This window comes from Channa argus, chromosome 19, assembly GCF_033026475.1.
Source record: "Channa argus isolate prfri chromosome 19, Channa argus male v1.0, whole genome shotgun sequence".
NCBI classification, from domain to species: Eukaryota; Metazoa; Chordata; class Actinopteri; order Anabantiformes; family Channidae; genus Channa; species Channa argus.
In genome coordinates, this window is record NC_090215.1 from 10699867 (window position 1) to 10717909 (window position 18043).

The following is an 18043-nucleotide window of genomic DNA, read 5'->3' on the forward strand; positions in this document are numbered from 1 at the left end:
ATGAAACTAAAAGTGCCTATTAATTCCTCTACAACTCCCAATCATGTGTATTTTAGTTATTCCATTCAAAAAGCCACATTTTTGTTTTATAGTTGTAAAAGCTGGTTTGTGTGATCAGGACCAAAAGGTGGTTATGCGGAGGGTTATGCATCTTCTGACTGGACGTAGTGAGACTGAAGAGACAAATAGAGGAAGTAAATGCATCCAGCCATACATGGAACTTCAAGAAAAACACAAGCGCATGATAGAACATTCAATTTATTACCCTTTTTAATCATCAAAAACATTACATATGTACATTTAGTAAAACTGTATTCCTACACTCAGTGTATTCAAAGTGCTAGTAACATGTAACCTGACAATAACAGAACACAAACACAATCATAGAAACAAGTATGATGGCATGTCATACTACAAGTAAATGGCTACAAAAAAAACCTAACTAAATCACAAATGATACATGTTGCTGACAATTTTTTTTTTCTCCAGTCATATTATGTAGCTCAGCTCAGCACTCCAGGTATCAACCACACTTGACCAACTAGCACAAAACTGTAGCCCAAACTGAGCACTTTGAGGCTCACGTTGATAAGAAGGTTCAGTTCTCTTAAAATATTAAACAAAGTCACAAAATAAGTGCATGAAGTTTTATATCCAGTTCTCTGTATTCAAGTATGGACAGTATTTCTATAAAAATAAACATCAGCAACACCAAAAACATATGGGATTTGAGCCCATGTCTCAGAATGACATAAAATCCTTTTATTTCAGCGATACTCTAATTGGTGGATTTGAAAGATTCATACATTTCTTGAAGATGCTCCAATAAGCACAGGCATTTACTGCAGGTATTTGAAAAGATGAATCACTGACCCCGTTTACACTTGGGTTTAAAATGCCTCTCGGGTGACTGAAAAGCTGAGACCCATCACTGTTCACATCTGTCCATACAGCAGATAACAGTACCACAGACCACATTCATTGCTGCTGTGTAGCTTCTGCTATCATGCGACACACAGTCAGACTAGTTTCCTTATTAGGTGACGCATCCGGGCGCATTAGTTACTGTCAAAGACCACCACCGCAAGAGTGTTGTTTTGGTAGTCATTTATATTTGGTGTAAAAAGCATAAAAATATAAACAGGGTCACAAGTAAGTGTTGGGCCATAGTCCACTTTCTGGAAAATATGATTAGCTTTTGTCACCAGTACGACATGGCATTTCACAGCTGGACCTGCAGTGTACGAGATCCACTTGAACCTTGTCATCATGTTTTGAAGAGCTACCGTAGCCCAGAAGACATCGCTTTAAAGATCACAGCAACTCTTACACTCTGCGTTGAAGGCACTTCTCACTGGAGAAAATGATCACAGCGGTCCCTCTTTCAGTGATACCTTTCACTCACATGCTATATATAAGTGATTTCAGCTGCTTTTGGCTATTTTAGTGACAATGGCCAATGGAAGAATGTTTGAGGACTGTAAACCGTTAAAAAGATCATTTACAGTACGAAACAGGTGTTTTAAAACATGAGGTAAACATTAATTTGTCGTAACAGACAGAATCATGTTGGGAAATGCACTTTTTTTCTTGGCAAGTACGATACGAAGATGTCGTGTAGTCAGTGTATGTTATTAGCTAATCTGCACTAACTACGCACTAAATTAAACTGAAAAATGACATTGTGGTTTGACAGCTGCAATTTGGGTGGATAGTAACACATTTAAAATCAATTGAATTATTTGTGTTAAGCTAAGACAAGATTGAAATCAATCTTCTTTTCTAACAGTGACCAAGAAAGCAGAAAAACACTACTGAAAGTGATGTGAGTAACTGTGAATGACACCATGGAGTATAAATAAAACACGTCAGCCACAACCTCTCTCGCTTCTGTAGTGGCATTACAAGAGGAAATAAAGCCGTCAAAAAACGTTTTCTATAAACAAATTTCAAGGGCTGAGCTCACCAAAGTAACTTCTGCCTGGCCTAACTAACCCCACTGAGTCACCAGCGTCTCTCTCCATTCGCTGCTAGTTATCAAATCCTGCATATGAGCCTGGAGAAGAGGGAGGAAGCTATTAAAGTCAAATTGCTCTGCTAGTCAAGGCAGGAGTGACAGTCCACTTCTATACCTTTGAAGCACAGTTCTGAAACTTTTTTTGTTCCTTTTTGGTGACTAACAAATTAGGTTTGTGCTGATTCATCATTGGCATCAGAATCAAGTGGGTTTTGTGTTAAAGCATTGATCAATTTTACATTCTTGGGAAATAATGTGTGTGTAGATTAGGTGTCAAAAATGGCGGAACTTCTTTGTAATCGTTGCTGAAGCTGCACATTAGTGCAATGAGCTGTATGTGATTTTGATCATTTTGGGAAATAAATCCTTTCTTACGACTGTTTCACAGCAGATCTCAGTTTAGTCCTTTGAACTGCTTGTAAGGTTCAGTACGATGATTTCAGAAAGTGGGTTCATGCTTGTTTTAACAGCAAAATGACAACATAAAACACTTTAAAACTACATAAAGAAATATTGGTGCAATCTTTGACGCTACTGCTGCTGTCAAACAACATAGGAAAAAAAAGGACATCATTCTTGTCAAGACAACTCTCCGTGTACTGCACTCGCTCTACAGTTGACTCTATAGTTTATGTATCACAAGGAAATTATATATTACACAAGTCACTATACATATTTCTACATCCTCTCTACAATAGTGGGTCAAGTGTCCAGTTTTGGTTCCGCAATTCTCTGTCATTGAAGGGGTCTCAGGCTGCAACTGGATTCACAGCCACTAAGGGGCGATGGTGCCACTTCCTGGTGCTGCCTCTCTTCTTCTGGCTCATCAGACAAAAAGCTGGAGAATGTCTGTGCTCGGGGGATAAAAGTCATTGTCAGGCCAGTTTCTGTGGCAAAAAAAAAAAGAAGCAAAGAAAGAGTCAGTGGAACAGCTTGTTCAGAGGAACGAAACACAACATTTACCTCCCATCGTATGTCCTGTTTGAACATGTTGCTTAGGTTCTGTTGATGCTGGTGACTTTAGAAGGAAATGAGGATTACAAAAATATTTCTAGCTTTTTGTATTTAGGTAAAATGGTCTTTTAAAACTTTCTGATTACAGTTATACGCCTTAAGTTTTGCAACAGTAAGAGAAACAACCTCATGTCACTGCCTCATCTTTACAGACTGACTGCTGTCTTTTCAATCCCTACTTTCTCTGTCTCCACATTAATTTTAATTAATTGGAGCAATTTGTTCTGAAGTTCATATTGGTTAACTGCACTGTAAGGGGGTAATGGATGCTTGTGGGCGGAGGGATGCTCTGTGCAACAGTGAGGCCATTAATAATTTATTAGGATGCTGTTTGGAGATGTGCATGCTGAAGTAGGTTGATGATAAAGTGGCTGGTGGGCTGCTGATCATGCACTGACCACAGAGGAAAAGGCCATATTTCAGGAGATGCAAAACCCTAAACAATACTGTAATCAACTCCTCCTATTATATATGGTACCTACTCATCTAGCCATCTAGGAGAAGTTGCTGCATTGAGATATTTCATACATTTTAAATCAATAAGCCTACAGAGGTTAACTAAAATTTGATTACCAAATTAAAATTTGACTTTGTTTTCTTCCTGGCTATACTGACAAAATTGACAAACAGATAATTTGCTCTGCTGCTGTTGGTGCTCAAATACTTATTGGCAAATGTGATTTTAAGCTGTGCAAATCATTCAGAATAATAGTGGAAACACACACACACACATACACACACACACACACACACTTTCTCAGCTGTGTGTTTAGCCATTGGTGCCAGTCATGCTGCCAATAAAGGGAATGGGGGGCTCAGACCATGAGACGCACCACAACTTGGAATATAAAACATGACCCTGTCAGCAGGGCAATCAATGTCAAGTGGAGGTACGAGTGCATGTCAGAGGCACAGAGAGAGATAATGGAGTCTGGTTTAAAAAAAATAATAATGTGAAGAAAACTGATGCAAAAGTAGAGAAAGACACTGAGAGGGAAAAACAGAGCATTTTCCTGTGTGAGTTAAGGGAACAGCTTGCAGCAGGAAGCACAGAGGGGCAGGTGTGGGTGGGAGGATGAGACCAAAACAGTACCAACCATAACAGGTGAGTCATTCACACACGCACACACAGACACACACAGACACACACACCTCTGCCTGCAAGTCCTTGCCACCACTCCCTGGAACAAAGAAAAATGAAATAAGGCCAGAGCACCGGGCTCAGTCCATGTTCTAAAAAAACACTGCAGGTTAAAAAAAAAAGGTGGGGGGGGGGGGGAACAGTTTTTTTCTCCCCTCACTGCTGTACTTAATAGATTGCTGAACTAACTGGTGCGCAACTAGGCATATCTTTTTCACTTCTTTGCCAAGACAATCCCTCTCCTCAACCGAGGCCAATTTGGGTTCAGGAAAAAAAAAAAAAATACAAAAAAAGAGGCAGGAAGCCCACTGCAGACAGAGAGCGAAGGAGATCTCATCATCTCCTTGGTTACAAACACGGGTGTTTGTTGTGTGATGCCAGAGCCCTGACGAGTGCCACGCTTTTGGACAGGGGACACAAATGTAGACTGTAGGCACAAAAAAAGAAGAAGAAAAACACAGCGAGAAAGAGGATGGTGTCAGCATCACCCTCTCTTCTCCTATTCCTATGAGAGGCAGACAATGATTTGTCAGTGCCTTTTCATTACTACGGAAGGTCATGTCATCCTATCTGGCCTGGGGTGGCAGCTGCTGGGCCAGAGCAGACAGGACAGGAAGGGAGGGCACTCATACACAACGACAGGTACAATGCTGGCCCCAGACACACAGGCAGCTTTTAATGTGCGCATGCTGACACACACACCTCAGCACCTTCCTTCCCTCACAGTGCGATAACCCAGATGGCTTCCTAGTAACAGCTGTAACCAGAGAAAGAGAGGGTGCCTATACCACAAACTCCAGATTATGCAAGAGTGCTGACATGCAGCTTCGAGTCTTTCGTGGAGTCATGCAGGAGCAGCAATATACTGGCTCAGTTCACACTTAAGATTAGGTTAGTTTATTTCATTTTGCCTTCAGAATATGCACAATTATGACCGAGATTAACCGAGATTCCCGAGCATCCACCAGAAAGACACTAAAACATTTGAACTCCATTTTACCTGGTCAAATGAATTTTTCATGGCATTCAGATTTTGCATCTACATCTACTATATTCCATTGTGCCTGTTGCAGATCGGATAGCGTTATCACATCCCGTTCTCCTATCATCTTGTCTCTGTGTCTTTGATACTTGCTCCCTTTCTGTAACATCCCCTCGTATCACTCCGAGCCGATCAAAGTAAGAACAGGGCTCATTTCCATTAGAATTGCTAATGCTACATCACTAAGCTGTGAAACACAGCGAAATGGAGAGAGAGTGGGGGGAAAAGAGGCACAAAATAAAAAAAAGAATAAAAAAAAAACATAAAAAAGGGTCCAAGAAAAAAAAAAAGAAAAAAGACAAGCATCCTCGTCCCTCTTCCATTCCAATATTAGAGTTAGTAATTGAACCATTTCCAGGCATTTCCAACAGGCGTGGCGCCTTGCTTTTTCTACTCCAAAACTTTAAAGTGCACTTATTTCGATGCATTAGAAAACTCGGTTCCACTCAAATGCAAAAGAGTGAATAACATTAGGAGGGTAGAAGAGGAGGCAGCATGAAGTAGCTACATTGTCTTAGTGTATAGTTTCTGGAGATTAAAACAATCTGTCTCAGGGTTTATAAGAAAGGTGATTGCCTACACAGCGCGGTGATTGCTTTCTACACCACATCCCTCAGTTTCTTTTAAACACAACACATTTTACAATTATTACTTTCAATTATGGAAAACAAGGCTTTGGGGATGTATTTTTGAGACATTTCCAGCTAAATTAAAAGCAGATATGATTCATATTATAAAAAGGAATTACAGTAGTTCACTTGCCAGGTCCCCTAACTGAGGCAAAGAAATAAACAAATAGGTGAATAAACCTCAACGGGACAGGAAAGTGTGTTACTTAATTATTCCCCTGCCCCCGCAGGGTATTTGAAAGCCACCCGAGCATGACTCAGCAAATTGACTGTGCTGACTGGATATTCATCATGCACACAGTGATACAGCCAAAGAGCAAACACAGCCAGCCATCATGGTCAAAATTCCTGATTCTTTACGTCTATTCGGATACAGATCATCTTCCACAGTTACAAACTCTGGATCCCAGATAAGGCCGTGTTTGCATCTGTCAGTGTATGTGGATGGGTTGTGCATTACCTCAACCGCTTTGAAAAAACTTTTTAGTTTAAACAAGAACTAAGATTTATGAAAATGTATTCACATACTAAACAAGCTTAACACCTGAACACCAGTGTTTGTGCATAAAAAACAACAAGCAAGTGGTTTGCTAAAAATAACAAATAATGTAAATTCTTAGTTAAACGGATAAAGTGCTCGAACATTTAATTGAAAGTGCTAAAACAGTATAGATAGTTAAAAATGTTAGAAGTAATTAAATAAATGCTAAAGCGGTAGGTAAAGAGTTTAAACAGTTAAACTGTTGAACATTTATGAAAGGCTGAAAGAGGTGGTGCTAAGAGAGCAAATTCAAACTTGACAAAAAGGACCAGATACTAACAGCTGTATGAAAATCTTCCACTTCAATATATAGATCAATAGTCACATCAACTGATAAACCCAATTGAAATAAACATTGGGAACATGGTGTGTGGTTTCACTGAAGGGGGACTTGGGTTTATCTGACATAGCTGTGGTGGTGCGTCACACAAAAAAGGTTGAGAACCGCTTCGTTTCCTGCAGCACATAACACACGCCAACGAGGAATCGATGCAATTACTGTATACGGCTATTGTCATCTGAAAACGGGCTGCTGCTACGTTAAAAGCAGCCCCAGCACCTGACGTGGGCGAGCTTCTCCTGACATGCCTTTCACAGTCCAAACATCCCGTGTCCCAACAAGAGTTTAACTCCTGTCACTCGCAGAATCACCTTGTCCTCCTCCTTGTCTGACGAGACCTTTTGCTGTGTCCTCAAACACGCTGATGCATTCAATTTATTCATGGGAAATGAGCGCAGATAATGGCGGTGCTGAATGTGTATAAGCACAAGAAGGTGGAAGGTTGTTCCAAATTGGACAGACACACGGAGAAAGTGTGGGAGGAGCAGTGGAAATGCCAAAGTGATGGATGAGAGAGAAGCTCCTCTGCTCACCAAAGCTTGGTAAAGAAGAGTTTAAATGAAGAATTTACAGAGAGTGGGCCTATAAATAATGACCCTTAGGTGGAGGCTTCTCTGTTATACTGTATGAATAAAAACATGGTAATATTTGGAACATTTTGCTTTTAAGCTTATCAGGCCACAATTAAATGGTAATGAAAAAAAAAGCTTTTCTAAAGAGAAGTGTGACGTCAGTGCAGCTTTCATCTTTGCTTGGCTTTCTGTTTTGCTCTATCAGTGAAAGCCAAAAGGCCCATAATCCTCCAATAAGTCTATTAATCAACTAATACCATGAACAGAGAGTAATCTCATCAGCTCACTAATCACCTTTCTGCTTCTGGTCTACATCTAGACACTAGCACGCACATGTGTTCTCGCATGTATATGTATGTTAAGTGCACACAGAGGACAAACAGTGCTGAGCCTGAATGTTAAGAAGAAACCACTGTTTTACCTTTAAACCTCACTTGCATTAAAAAAAAATCTTTCCACTAAAGCAATTATAACATCAGTAAGTGATGAACATCCTAAAATGCAACAACCGATACATGACAAATAAAAAAAGACATCAAATAAAAACATCTGTGCCCTTTTAAATGGTTGTTGCAGCCTGCCTCTAGTAAAAGAAATGTAATTTCCTTTTGTGAATCATGTGAAGAAGGTCAATCATTCACAGGTTCAGAAAATCAAAGCTCAAAGCTCCAAAGATTGGGCCAAAAGACCATGTCAAATTAGAAAGAGAAATATTACAAAAATGGCACATTTAAGAGGGGAAAACTCCACTTATATTAAACTGTAAATATACAAAAGGTAAAGTGAAAAAAAAGTTAAAAAAAGGAAAAAGCAAAATGTACACGCAGTTCATGGTATGTCAGAGTTCTGTATATGAAGGGTTATTCTTGTGAATACTTCATGGCATTTGTCCAGTGATAGAGACCGAGACCATAACAAATGGATGGAGATATTTTTGTTTTCTTGGCTGAGTTGATTGTATGTGACAGCTAACGTAAGCATGTAAAAACACAGGAAGGATCATTTAGTTCACTTTGTAATTCCTGGCACAGGATAATACCTGTTCCAGAGCAATGAGAGTCACTGAATGTAAAGTGCCATTTTTCCTTTTCTTCCTTTCATCATTGCAGGACACAATATATTTCTCTGCTGTTTCTCCACCTGTCTGTCCCTCACCTTCTCCAAAGTGTCCCACACATGACTACTCACACAGGCAGGTAAAGAAACAGCAACAACTTGTGAATGATAATTAATAACCTTGTGCCTGTACCTTGGTAACTGTAGAGATCTCCCACGCTGTTCTGACGTGTGATGTGCTGCCAGTAGGCGCTGCGCGGCAGGGAGATGGACTTGGTTAGCATCTCTCTGGAGTGGATCTGAAACAGACAGTCAGTCATTCACTTTTTGTAACTCTCAGTCACTTACTCACCACAGGGCTAATAACTCGGGGTATTTCAATAAATAAGTAGTGCGGTTAAAAGGCAAGTCTCCACTTTAAATAGCTGTTTGGTGGGTGACAGAGGGAAAGAGAGGATTCGTCTTATATCATGGTGTTTGCCACTGGATGATGTGTTTTAGATTTTTGCCTAAAGGGTGAAACTAAAGCCAGACAACATGATATGTATGACATATGTCAATATTTTACTGAAGAAATATACATTTACTTAGTGGTAGCTACGCTACTTCAACTACTCTGCAAATGTCAGCAGTCCGTTTTGTGTAGATACCCATCTGATTTACAGAGCCGAGGGTAAATGTGCATTTGGAAGTTTTCCCAAATGGGGGGGTCCAAGAGCGGGGCCATATGGTCAAGGCTCATCAAACACTAGGCAGGCCTACATAAATAAAAAATACAGATGATAGCAAAGAGGGAGGAAGGAAGGAAGGGATGGATGAGCGTGATGTAAGAAGGGAGCGGAGGCCAAGACCACGGGGTGTCGGAGAGGGCTCCTCGCCCACGGCAGCACTTCTCCGAGAGACTCGAGTCCAGATATGCTTCACGAACACTGATAAAAGATCTAATAAAATTTAATGTCTGCATTTTTCAAGATATTGAGGAGTTTTTATTATACTTCATATTTATTAGGTATATAATATTACCCCCAAAAGTAGGGGAAGCAAATGGCGGCGAAACAACAGTTGGATGTTAAGAGCCAAGTGTGTGAGCGTTCTGGAGGGGGACATCAATGCCTCCTGTGACCAGTGTCTTTTAACTGAATTAAGTGTGGAAACTGCAGTAGATCATCATCGTTTCGTATGATATGACATGCTTGACCTATAGCAGGGTCTCAACATAACTTGCTTGACTCCCACCTCAGTGACTTGAGACATGCTTTCGCATGCACTTAAGTAAACCGGTTTGTTTCTCGGTGGTTGGAAAACACAGTTTGCATGCACTTAAGAAGCCTGCTTGCTTGAAATACGTGTATACAATGGAGTGACTTCCTCTCATCTCCATTCAGGAGAAACCAGACAGAAATATCTACAGAGGATTGTGTATTTTCATTTGCTCCAGAGAAAATCAGGACTTACTGCCTGTGTGTTCACTGACTTCTAAAATTAATCCAGAGAACAGCCTTAATGATAAGCTTGTTTGATCTGCCTAAGTGAAAAAACAACAACAAAAAACTAACAACTGCATTACAAAAGCAACATTATATAAACAATGATATTTTTATTTTTTAAATTTGTGTCCATGTGCATGTATTCTTTGTACAAAAACCTGCACAGGGCTTTTGTGTATTGCCACATGCACAATATTTACACATTAGGTAATTATTCCTAAAACAATGCTGTCTTGACACCCGCACTCATTATTAGCCGTTGCCGTGCATAACTTGTTGGATTAGTTGTGCACCGCAGTGGGTATGAGATAAACAACAAAAAATGTACCTGGGAGCTCTTCTCCATCTCCTCCATCATCCTCTCATGCTGCTGAGCAATGGCCAGCGTGGCCGAGTGGACCCGCTGGTAGATCATCTCCCCCTCCCGCGTCTGGAAGGTGAATAAACCCTCTCCTGTGTCGCACATCCTGTTCCAAGAACACATACAGAGACAGAGGGAAGTACACACACTTTGATCATGCTCATTCTTACAAATGTGTATTGTTGAATGCACATTTACAAAGAGACACATTGATGGAACAGCTCACTGAAGTCAAACACACACACACACACACACACTTGAGCAAGCAGATACAGTATTAGAACAAAAACACACACACACACACACACACACACAGAGGCGCCTGTCACACTACTGCCTGAAGGGCTCTGCGGCAAATGTTGATATCCTGGGATGTTTTGGATATCCAGACCTGCTTTGTTAAAGTTTTTATGACAATTTAAAAAAAAAAGTTTTTTTCCCCTCCCACCGGTAATATTTCAATCCCACTGACATACACAAACAACACAAGCACAAATGTGAATGCACACACAGACACACACACACACACACCTTCCAGATTCAAAAGTAAACCAAGTGGAGTCTCGACCGTATCGGCGCAGGGAGCTAAGAGGCCACATGACAAGTTTGAGGCGAGCGTTGTGAATGTCCCAAAGGTAGATGTTTTCATGCGTAATCTGCATGGTGCACTCCCCGTAGATGTCCAGGTTAGGGGTGGGCATCAGGTACACGTTGAAACGTTCTGGAAAGATTCACACTGCACTTAATATTGTGGAATTTAACTGGAACAAGAGTGAAGAAAAATGTTAAACTCTGCAAAAACATACTTTTACCAGTGTTAAAATAGGACATTATTTAAATTATGATAAAACAGTTTCCTCATCTAGTACATTGTTCTGTGTCTGCAAATATTTAAGCAGGAGTTATTTGGGAGGATAATAGGTAAATCAATCTGTACACCAAGCAGCTATTTAGCTTAGCTTAGGACAAAGCCTGGAAACAGAAAAGAGGCTTTGTCCAAAGTGACAAAATGCCTTTCAGTACTGCCAGAGCTCTCAAAATAACATCCATGTGCATTCCACTGCATTCGGTATAGAGGTCCTGGTAGACCGCACCTGCTCGCAACCTGTGTTGAGCTAAACTTCTCATAGTTGGCGTCAATTTGCGTTTAAGACGATAAACACAATTTCAGAGTTTTCAGGGAATAGATATCAACCTTCAAGGAAGACAAAACACATTTAGATGATGGTGTTTCATAGCTATCACTTATTAGTTTTTCTGTACTGAAACCAAATAGTAGCCGGACGTATTCAGAGCAGCTTACGGAAGCAGGGGTTTTAACAACTTCCGCGAAAATCATTGAGTCTTATTTTGTAAAAAGTGAAGCCACATGCAATCAGCTGCACATTTTGGGATGTAACTGTTTAAATCGTTGAAGTTGCACGGTCACAGATCCTTTTTTCACGGAGCTGGGTGAATCAGTTCATTCACCTTAAACTAACTCTCTGAGTCACACAGACAGAGAGGGAGACAGTTCTCCATAATCTAAATTGGTTCTCACTAATTACGCTTAATGATTCAAAATAAGCCATATATCTGCAGTTGATAGAAAACGGCAATGTCATAGTGAGGCTTATTTTTAGGGACATTGAAAATGAACTCTGATCTAATTATCGGCCCCTGCTGAGGCCCAGGCCTCATGCATCAGTCACTCATACAGGCGGCAGAGAGGTGCTGGCTCAGTTTGTCTCCATAACACAACGGTAAACGCTTTCTATGCTCACCAAACAGCAGGGCTACAGTCACATGAAAAGAGAGCAGAGCTGCATTATTAAAGTCGAGCTAGTTCATCGCAGCCAAATCAAAAACATATGTATTAATATCTTAAATAGATGAAGCCTTGGCCATCGCTTCACTCCCGCAGACAGACTCACTGGTTTCTGCTCATTTATAAAACCCTCATTGGTAAAACCCCTTCATACTTATGCTCACTTCTCAATATTCATAACGCTGGTCGTAGTCTTCATTCCAGTAGTTTAATTAACCTCGACATTCCAGGAGCCCGTACCTCCTTTGGTCGCACCTCCTTTCTGTTTTCTGCAGCAAATGAGTGGAATCTTATGCAACAAACTAAAGCTCAGCTCTTTTATCCCGCGCTTTTCCTTTAAGAATCTGTTACAAACAATACTCCAAGATCGTTGCACTTGTTTTTAACGATCCAGTTTTTAATGTAAATATATATACTGTCATTATGAATGTTGATTTGTTTATATGTTTTTTAAACAAATAAAATATATCAATAAATAAGCCAAAATAGTTTTGGGTAAAGGATACAGTTTCGCTTTATTCTGTATTCACTTTCGCTGCAGTGAGATGAAATGTGTTGAAATGATGGCAGATTCTTTTCAATTACTTGCCCTTTTACAGCTTTAAACTGCACTTCTTTGCCTGTTGCCTTTTCGATTTCCTCTGCGAGTTTACAAATTATACAGAGAATGAGCTCCACTGTGATAGCAGCACCCTGTTGTCTGTTCTTTTTTTTCCCCCCATTTCCATTTCCTGTGAGTGGAATATGTGGGGAAGCACATTTATTTCACATGGCTTTAGGAGCCATAATCTCATCCATCTCTGTGACAAGCTTCATTATGAGGGAAGCCAGTGATGCACAGCACTTCTCATTAGGCTTGGAACAGAGCCCCGACCACAGCCTGTGACCTGTGCTTTACACACACAGTCACAAGCACGCACACAGACACACAGGTTTCCCTGAACTCACAGGCTTTCAAATGCACTTCTGCCGTTAAACTAACATGCTAATGATACCAAAAAATGTTACAGCAGACTTTAGATAAGATATTGACAAAAATGGCCCTTATTAGACAGGCCTAAATGGACAGTGGCTGATCTGCTCTTCCAACCCTCTAAGGGCTCCACTGCATTACCACATATGGACCCAAACTGCAGCTACTATCTGTTTGGTGGTGGGCTGAATGAGATACATTGACCCCGAATGGCTGTCTGTGTTAGCAGGAACAAATTGGACACTCACCGTTTTGCTCCTGCTGCACGCCCGCTGCTAACAGGTCTGGCTCTCCCAGGCTGATGTCATTGAGATGACTCCCCAGGCACTCCACACACAGAAGCTTACACCATTCCTCTGCATCCAGCTCTGCACACAGCGGCACAATATTAATACCACAAACACACACACCTTTTCCATATCGAACACTGCAGACATAATAAAACATACTGTCCAGATTATATTGCCTCAACTGCTTTAGCTTTATTGTGTTTACACATGCACATACACATGCACATAATTCACGCGATGAATTTTTGAATAAAATGCTGCATGTACAGTACAAGACATGAATACAGATAACAGTAACCAGGGGAAGAAAAATCAATCTGATTGATTCACTGCAGATTAAAAGAGACTATGGGTTCAGCAACAGCCAATGACAGATACATGCAAGGTTTCTGCTCCCTCCTTCGCCACTAGTCAGTCCAAAGCTGTACAATAACAGTTATAAGCCATTGTACAGTATTTGTACAGTACACACTAGGTTTTTTTCCCCTTCTTGTAAAAGCATTTTAGTTATAGCTTGTTAATGTCTAGAAACGAAATGAAATATTTCAAAAATTGTGAATGGCTGAAGTAACTTCACGCTGTATTAACTTTCTTGTAATATGTGTGTTTACTCAAACATGAGAAAATCAAAACCAATGTTACATTGTGTTACATGTGAATCCATCATCCACCAGCAGCCAGGTGTCTCAGTTTAGTAGAAACAGATGAACAAATCTGTTAATCTGACACTCAGAAAAGAACAATGCCATTTTACAGGAGACTGATTAAGCTAACAGGCTGTTGGCAGTGGTTATATTTAGTGTATGGACAAAAGATTCAAAAATATTTTGCAAAGAAGAAAAATTAATCGTATCTATTTTTATAGATATATATGCCTATGGAGAGAATGTAGTTATATACAGCAGATACAGATGAAAAGTAGAATATTTTATACACTACGTTGACATAGTTTACGACATTAGACTGTATAATACTACAGAAATGTAGTCATAAAATAAACTGCTACATTACAAGTAGTGTTGTTGGAAGCTTTTAAGGTAAAAACATCTATTGGTTTCACTTAGTCCAAAGCATTAATGACGTACTTTGCCCACCCAGTTCCTTCAGTGATTTTGCATTGAATAGATAACTGTTATCAGATCATGAGTGTGAGTTTAAGAACTGGGGAAAGTGACATCTACCACACATGTTAGCAGGCACTGAAAAGAGAAAGGATTTTCATTATAAAGCTGATTTTTTTTTTTTAATTGCTGGCTTTAAGTGGAGACAAATTATTTAAGGAACCCATTCTGTTTTGGTGACAGCCTGTTGTTTGTGAATACCAACTATCCTTTACATTAAGTCAGAAATGTCTTTATTTACAATGTACAATTGTCTTGTGTGAGCTTTTGGTGAGAGCTACTGAGGCATGAAATGAGAGTTGTTTATCTTTGTGAACCTCCTTAACACCAAACCCAGTGGAATTCTGCGATATGGAACTATACCCAGTGGTGTGTACGGACACAGCTATGGAACTATGGAAATGCCGCCATCTTTCTGTTTCTTTTGAGTCAATACATGCTTGTGTAATACGCGTGTTAGGAGGTATTGTCCCTTCATTCAGTCGCTGTGAGACAGCCTGTTTGTCACATCAACTGTAGTGTCCAATGGGACAGATCTGTACAACTTTGCAGGGTGAAGGAAAGGTCTGCTGCTGCCTGAAGCACTTCATTGTCATGCCACAGAAAGAAAAAAAGGCAGACACACACACACATCCATAGGCAAATCCTGCTGTGCACTTTAGCTCCCAACTCATGTCTTCCCAGATTCAGCTTTTCTCATTCAGAGTGACTATGGCCTTTAAGTACCTCTAAACTCCCACACTGCTAAGGCCACTGAGTGGAAAATCAGCCAAACAAACACTTCACCCGTACAGAGGCAGCCTTGCTAGCCTGTGTGCCATGCATGAGGAAACATGGTCAGAGGTCTCTCTCTGGACAGGATAGCACAGAGAACCACAGTGGTTGAGCATGCAAGAGACAATTTAAATGGGGCTGGAGTCAGAGAATATGCAGAAATCAAATCAGCAGACAGTCAGGATCCTCCGTGTTTCTTTCTGCCGCGGGCTGCGGTTATGCAGAGAGATATGTATAAAGTTGTTTTCATAATGTCTTGGACCGGATTTAGTTTTGTAATTTAAGAAGTTGGCACACTTTGTTCTATTCATATCTCTCTCTGCTCAATCTGCAGGTCACACTCTGATTTCTGCTTATAGTGAATGTCTGACAGATGCACCCAAAGCACACAACTGTCAAAAATGTTTCTGTCTTTAGTTCAGTTCCTTGTTTCACTGACAGCACACTGAACAACATGGTGCTGCTTGGGTGGAGGCATCAAAGTGTGATTTTTAAAAATAAAACCAGAAGATCATCATGAGGCCTAATTACTTGTTTTTTCTTATAAAAAAAAAACAGCCAACACAAAATTGTCTGGCTTCTTTGGATAGAAGCCCTGAAATAAGTTTCAGGGTTGCTTTCCAACTTCCAACTGCCAGGTTCAGTTTTCAGATCCAAGCTCCCATTGACATGGCGCTGTGGTGGAAAGGCTTATTGCCAAGTTAGCATCCGATGTAGGTGAGCTCTCCTGTAACCTGACCCAGCTGGACCTGGCATAATCAGCTCTGCAATACATTTTTAATTATTAATTACGATAACAAAACTCCTTAATAGGCAGCAAAAGACCTAATTTTCAAGAAAACAAAAACAATGTCACATATTTCTTTATTGTCTAAGCAGTGAGGCTGTAAATGTAAAGCATTTTTAGAACGCGAAGGACTATGGGAGGTCATGAGACACAGAGTGATAAAGCTTGTATACGATTGTTTGAAGGGAAAGGCTCTGGGCATAAAAGAGAGTTAAGAGGAAAGTAGTGAGGTTAGAGAGAGCTTCTCTCCTTAAAAATGGACTGTTGCATCTCAAGCAAACATGTGCTGATCATATGCCTCTTTGGCTTCCCGTCCACGTATTAGAAGCAATCTCTATTTTCACAGTCCATAATTGGGTTGAAACATACCGCAAATGATACCCGATATCATTTTTCATACCTGCAGTATGAAAATCAATATTTTGGAACAGATCCTCCCACTTCTTAATATAGCGGCAAATGAGCATCACTTGGCTAAACTCCAACTCTGTTGCTTTTTTTCACCTCCTTCTTTCTGCCTCTCACTGCTGAATCTTCCTCCACTTCTTGGCAAACTTTCCACCCCTACAGTCCTAATCCGACACCTACCAACCCATATGCATTCCCTTGCAAGCAAAAAAAAAAAAGAGAAAGAAAAGCATCCTAAAGATAAATGCTTTCCACTCCCTTGCTCCAAAAATTAATGGAGAAAAAAAAGCACTTACCTGATTCACAGGCAAATGTCTTGGATGTGTCGTCAAAGAAGATGATCGCCACGGCGTGCTTTTTGGTCTCGCGTGGCATCCGGGTAATGTTCTTGATGTTGTGGAGCTCAGTGACCTAGGCGGGTGGAAGAGCATGGGAGCAGTCAGCAGCAGCATCACAGCCTAATTGTCATCCTGAACTGCTTTGCTCAAAGTGCAATCATAGAGAAATAAAGGATGGCAAAGTAAAACAGAAATGTGGCATGTTTTACGGGATTAATAAATAACTATGGTTATTCAGCTGCTGACAAAAAGCTCTTTCCACGTAACAAATCATCTACAATGTCAGCTAGTTGCAGCATGGTCCCTGCTGCAGTGTAGCGGGAGTATGTAGTATGTAGTGCAGTGCTATTTATTTTAAAAGCACTTTATGAACAAATGTGACCTGGTGTGAGTACTACCTCCACTCTGCATCCAGTATTCAAGTGGCTCTACTTAAAACTGTTTTTCCAGTCAATAAAAGCGGGGTGCAATCAAAAACATCCAAATCACTTTACCAAGAGATTGATCATGAATGGAAAAAAGAGAAGATTACATTTAATTGAATATCACCCGCATTTACAGGCCATTTTGTTCAACAGTCTTCTCTGTGTTCACTCTATCTGGGAGATAAGGCCCATTACATTATTGTAGTCCATTGTGTGCTAACTGTGGGCCCTTTGCCAGACTGTTGGGAATGAATTAGCTGGGCACACTGCCCGTATAGTAAAGCTTGACTGTTTAAGGTTAAAAGAGCAGACCTAATAACGCACACTATATGTGGACCACAGATTTCTTTGCTCGATAACATTACACATAATAAATTTTGCCTCTGTCGGATATCCTTTGCTCAGCATTCAAGTCATGTGCACAACTTCAGAGCAGCATTTTCAACAGTATAATAAGGAAATACAAAACGATTAAAAATGGGAGAGGAGATGGACGTGGATATTGAAAGATAGGATACATTTTCATTAGCGTTTTCATTTCTCATGTCCTACAATGATAGTATCTAAATGTTTCATAAGAGATGAGATGAAATTAGGTTTTTATGTCTTATGAAAATACAGTATGCAGCTATTTGCCCTCGAGCAGACTAGTCATACATAAAACTGATACAAAACGAGTATCAAAACTGGGAATTTCTGAGACGTAAATTCCACCAACTTCTCATCTCTTTTTCTGTGCTTAGTTTGTAAATGAACATGCTTTAGCCTGTGTATGCGTAAGTGTGTGTGTGTGTGTGTGTGTGTAGCTGTGTGGAATAGGGAGAGATTTTGGGGGCAATTCCAGCATAAGGTGCAGGAGTCCAAGCAAAGTGAATCATCAGCAATGAGACCCATTCCATATCTCATCTGGTCCGTCCTCT

The 18043-nt window shown here is 40.3% G+C and overlaps 1 protein-coding gene across 2 annotated transcripts in view; it reads right to left on the reverse strand.

Annotated features, from left to right (window-relative positions):
• Nucleotides 1-92: 92 nt before the first annotated feature.
• dok6 (docking protein 6) overlaps nt 93-18043 on the reverse strand; it is a 41872-nt gene continuing 23921 nt past the window's right edge. Inside the window, exons 3-8 of one of the 2 annotated variants that reach the window (XM_067486055.1) lie at nt 16657-16771; nt 13229-13348; nt 10732-10921; nt 10168-10306; nt 8546-8651; nt 93-2904 (exon numbers count right to left, since the gene is read on the reverse strand). In XM_067486055.1, the coding sequence (XP_067342156.1) occupies nt 2753-2904; nt 8546-8651; nt 10168-10306; nt 10732-10921; nt 13229-13348; nt 16657-16771 (822 nt within the window). In that variant the 3' untranslated portion in view covers nt 93-2752. The remainder of the gene's footprint in view (nt 2905-8545; nt 8652-10167; nt 10307-10731; nt 10922-13228; nt 13349-16656; nt 16772-18043) is intronic. The other variant, XM_067486054.1, reaches the window with a different exon arrangement.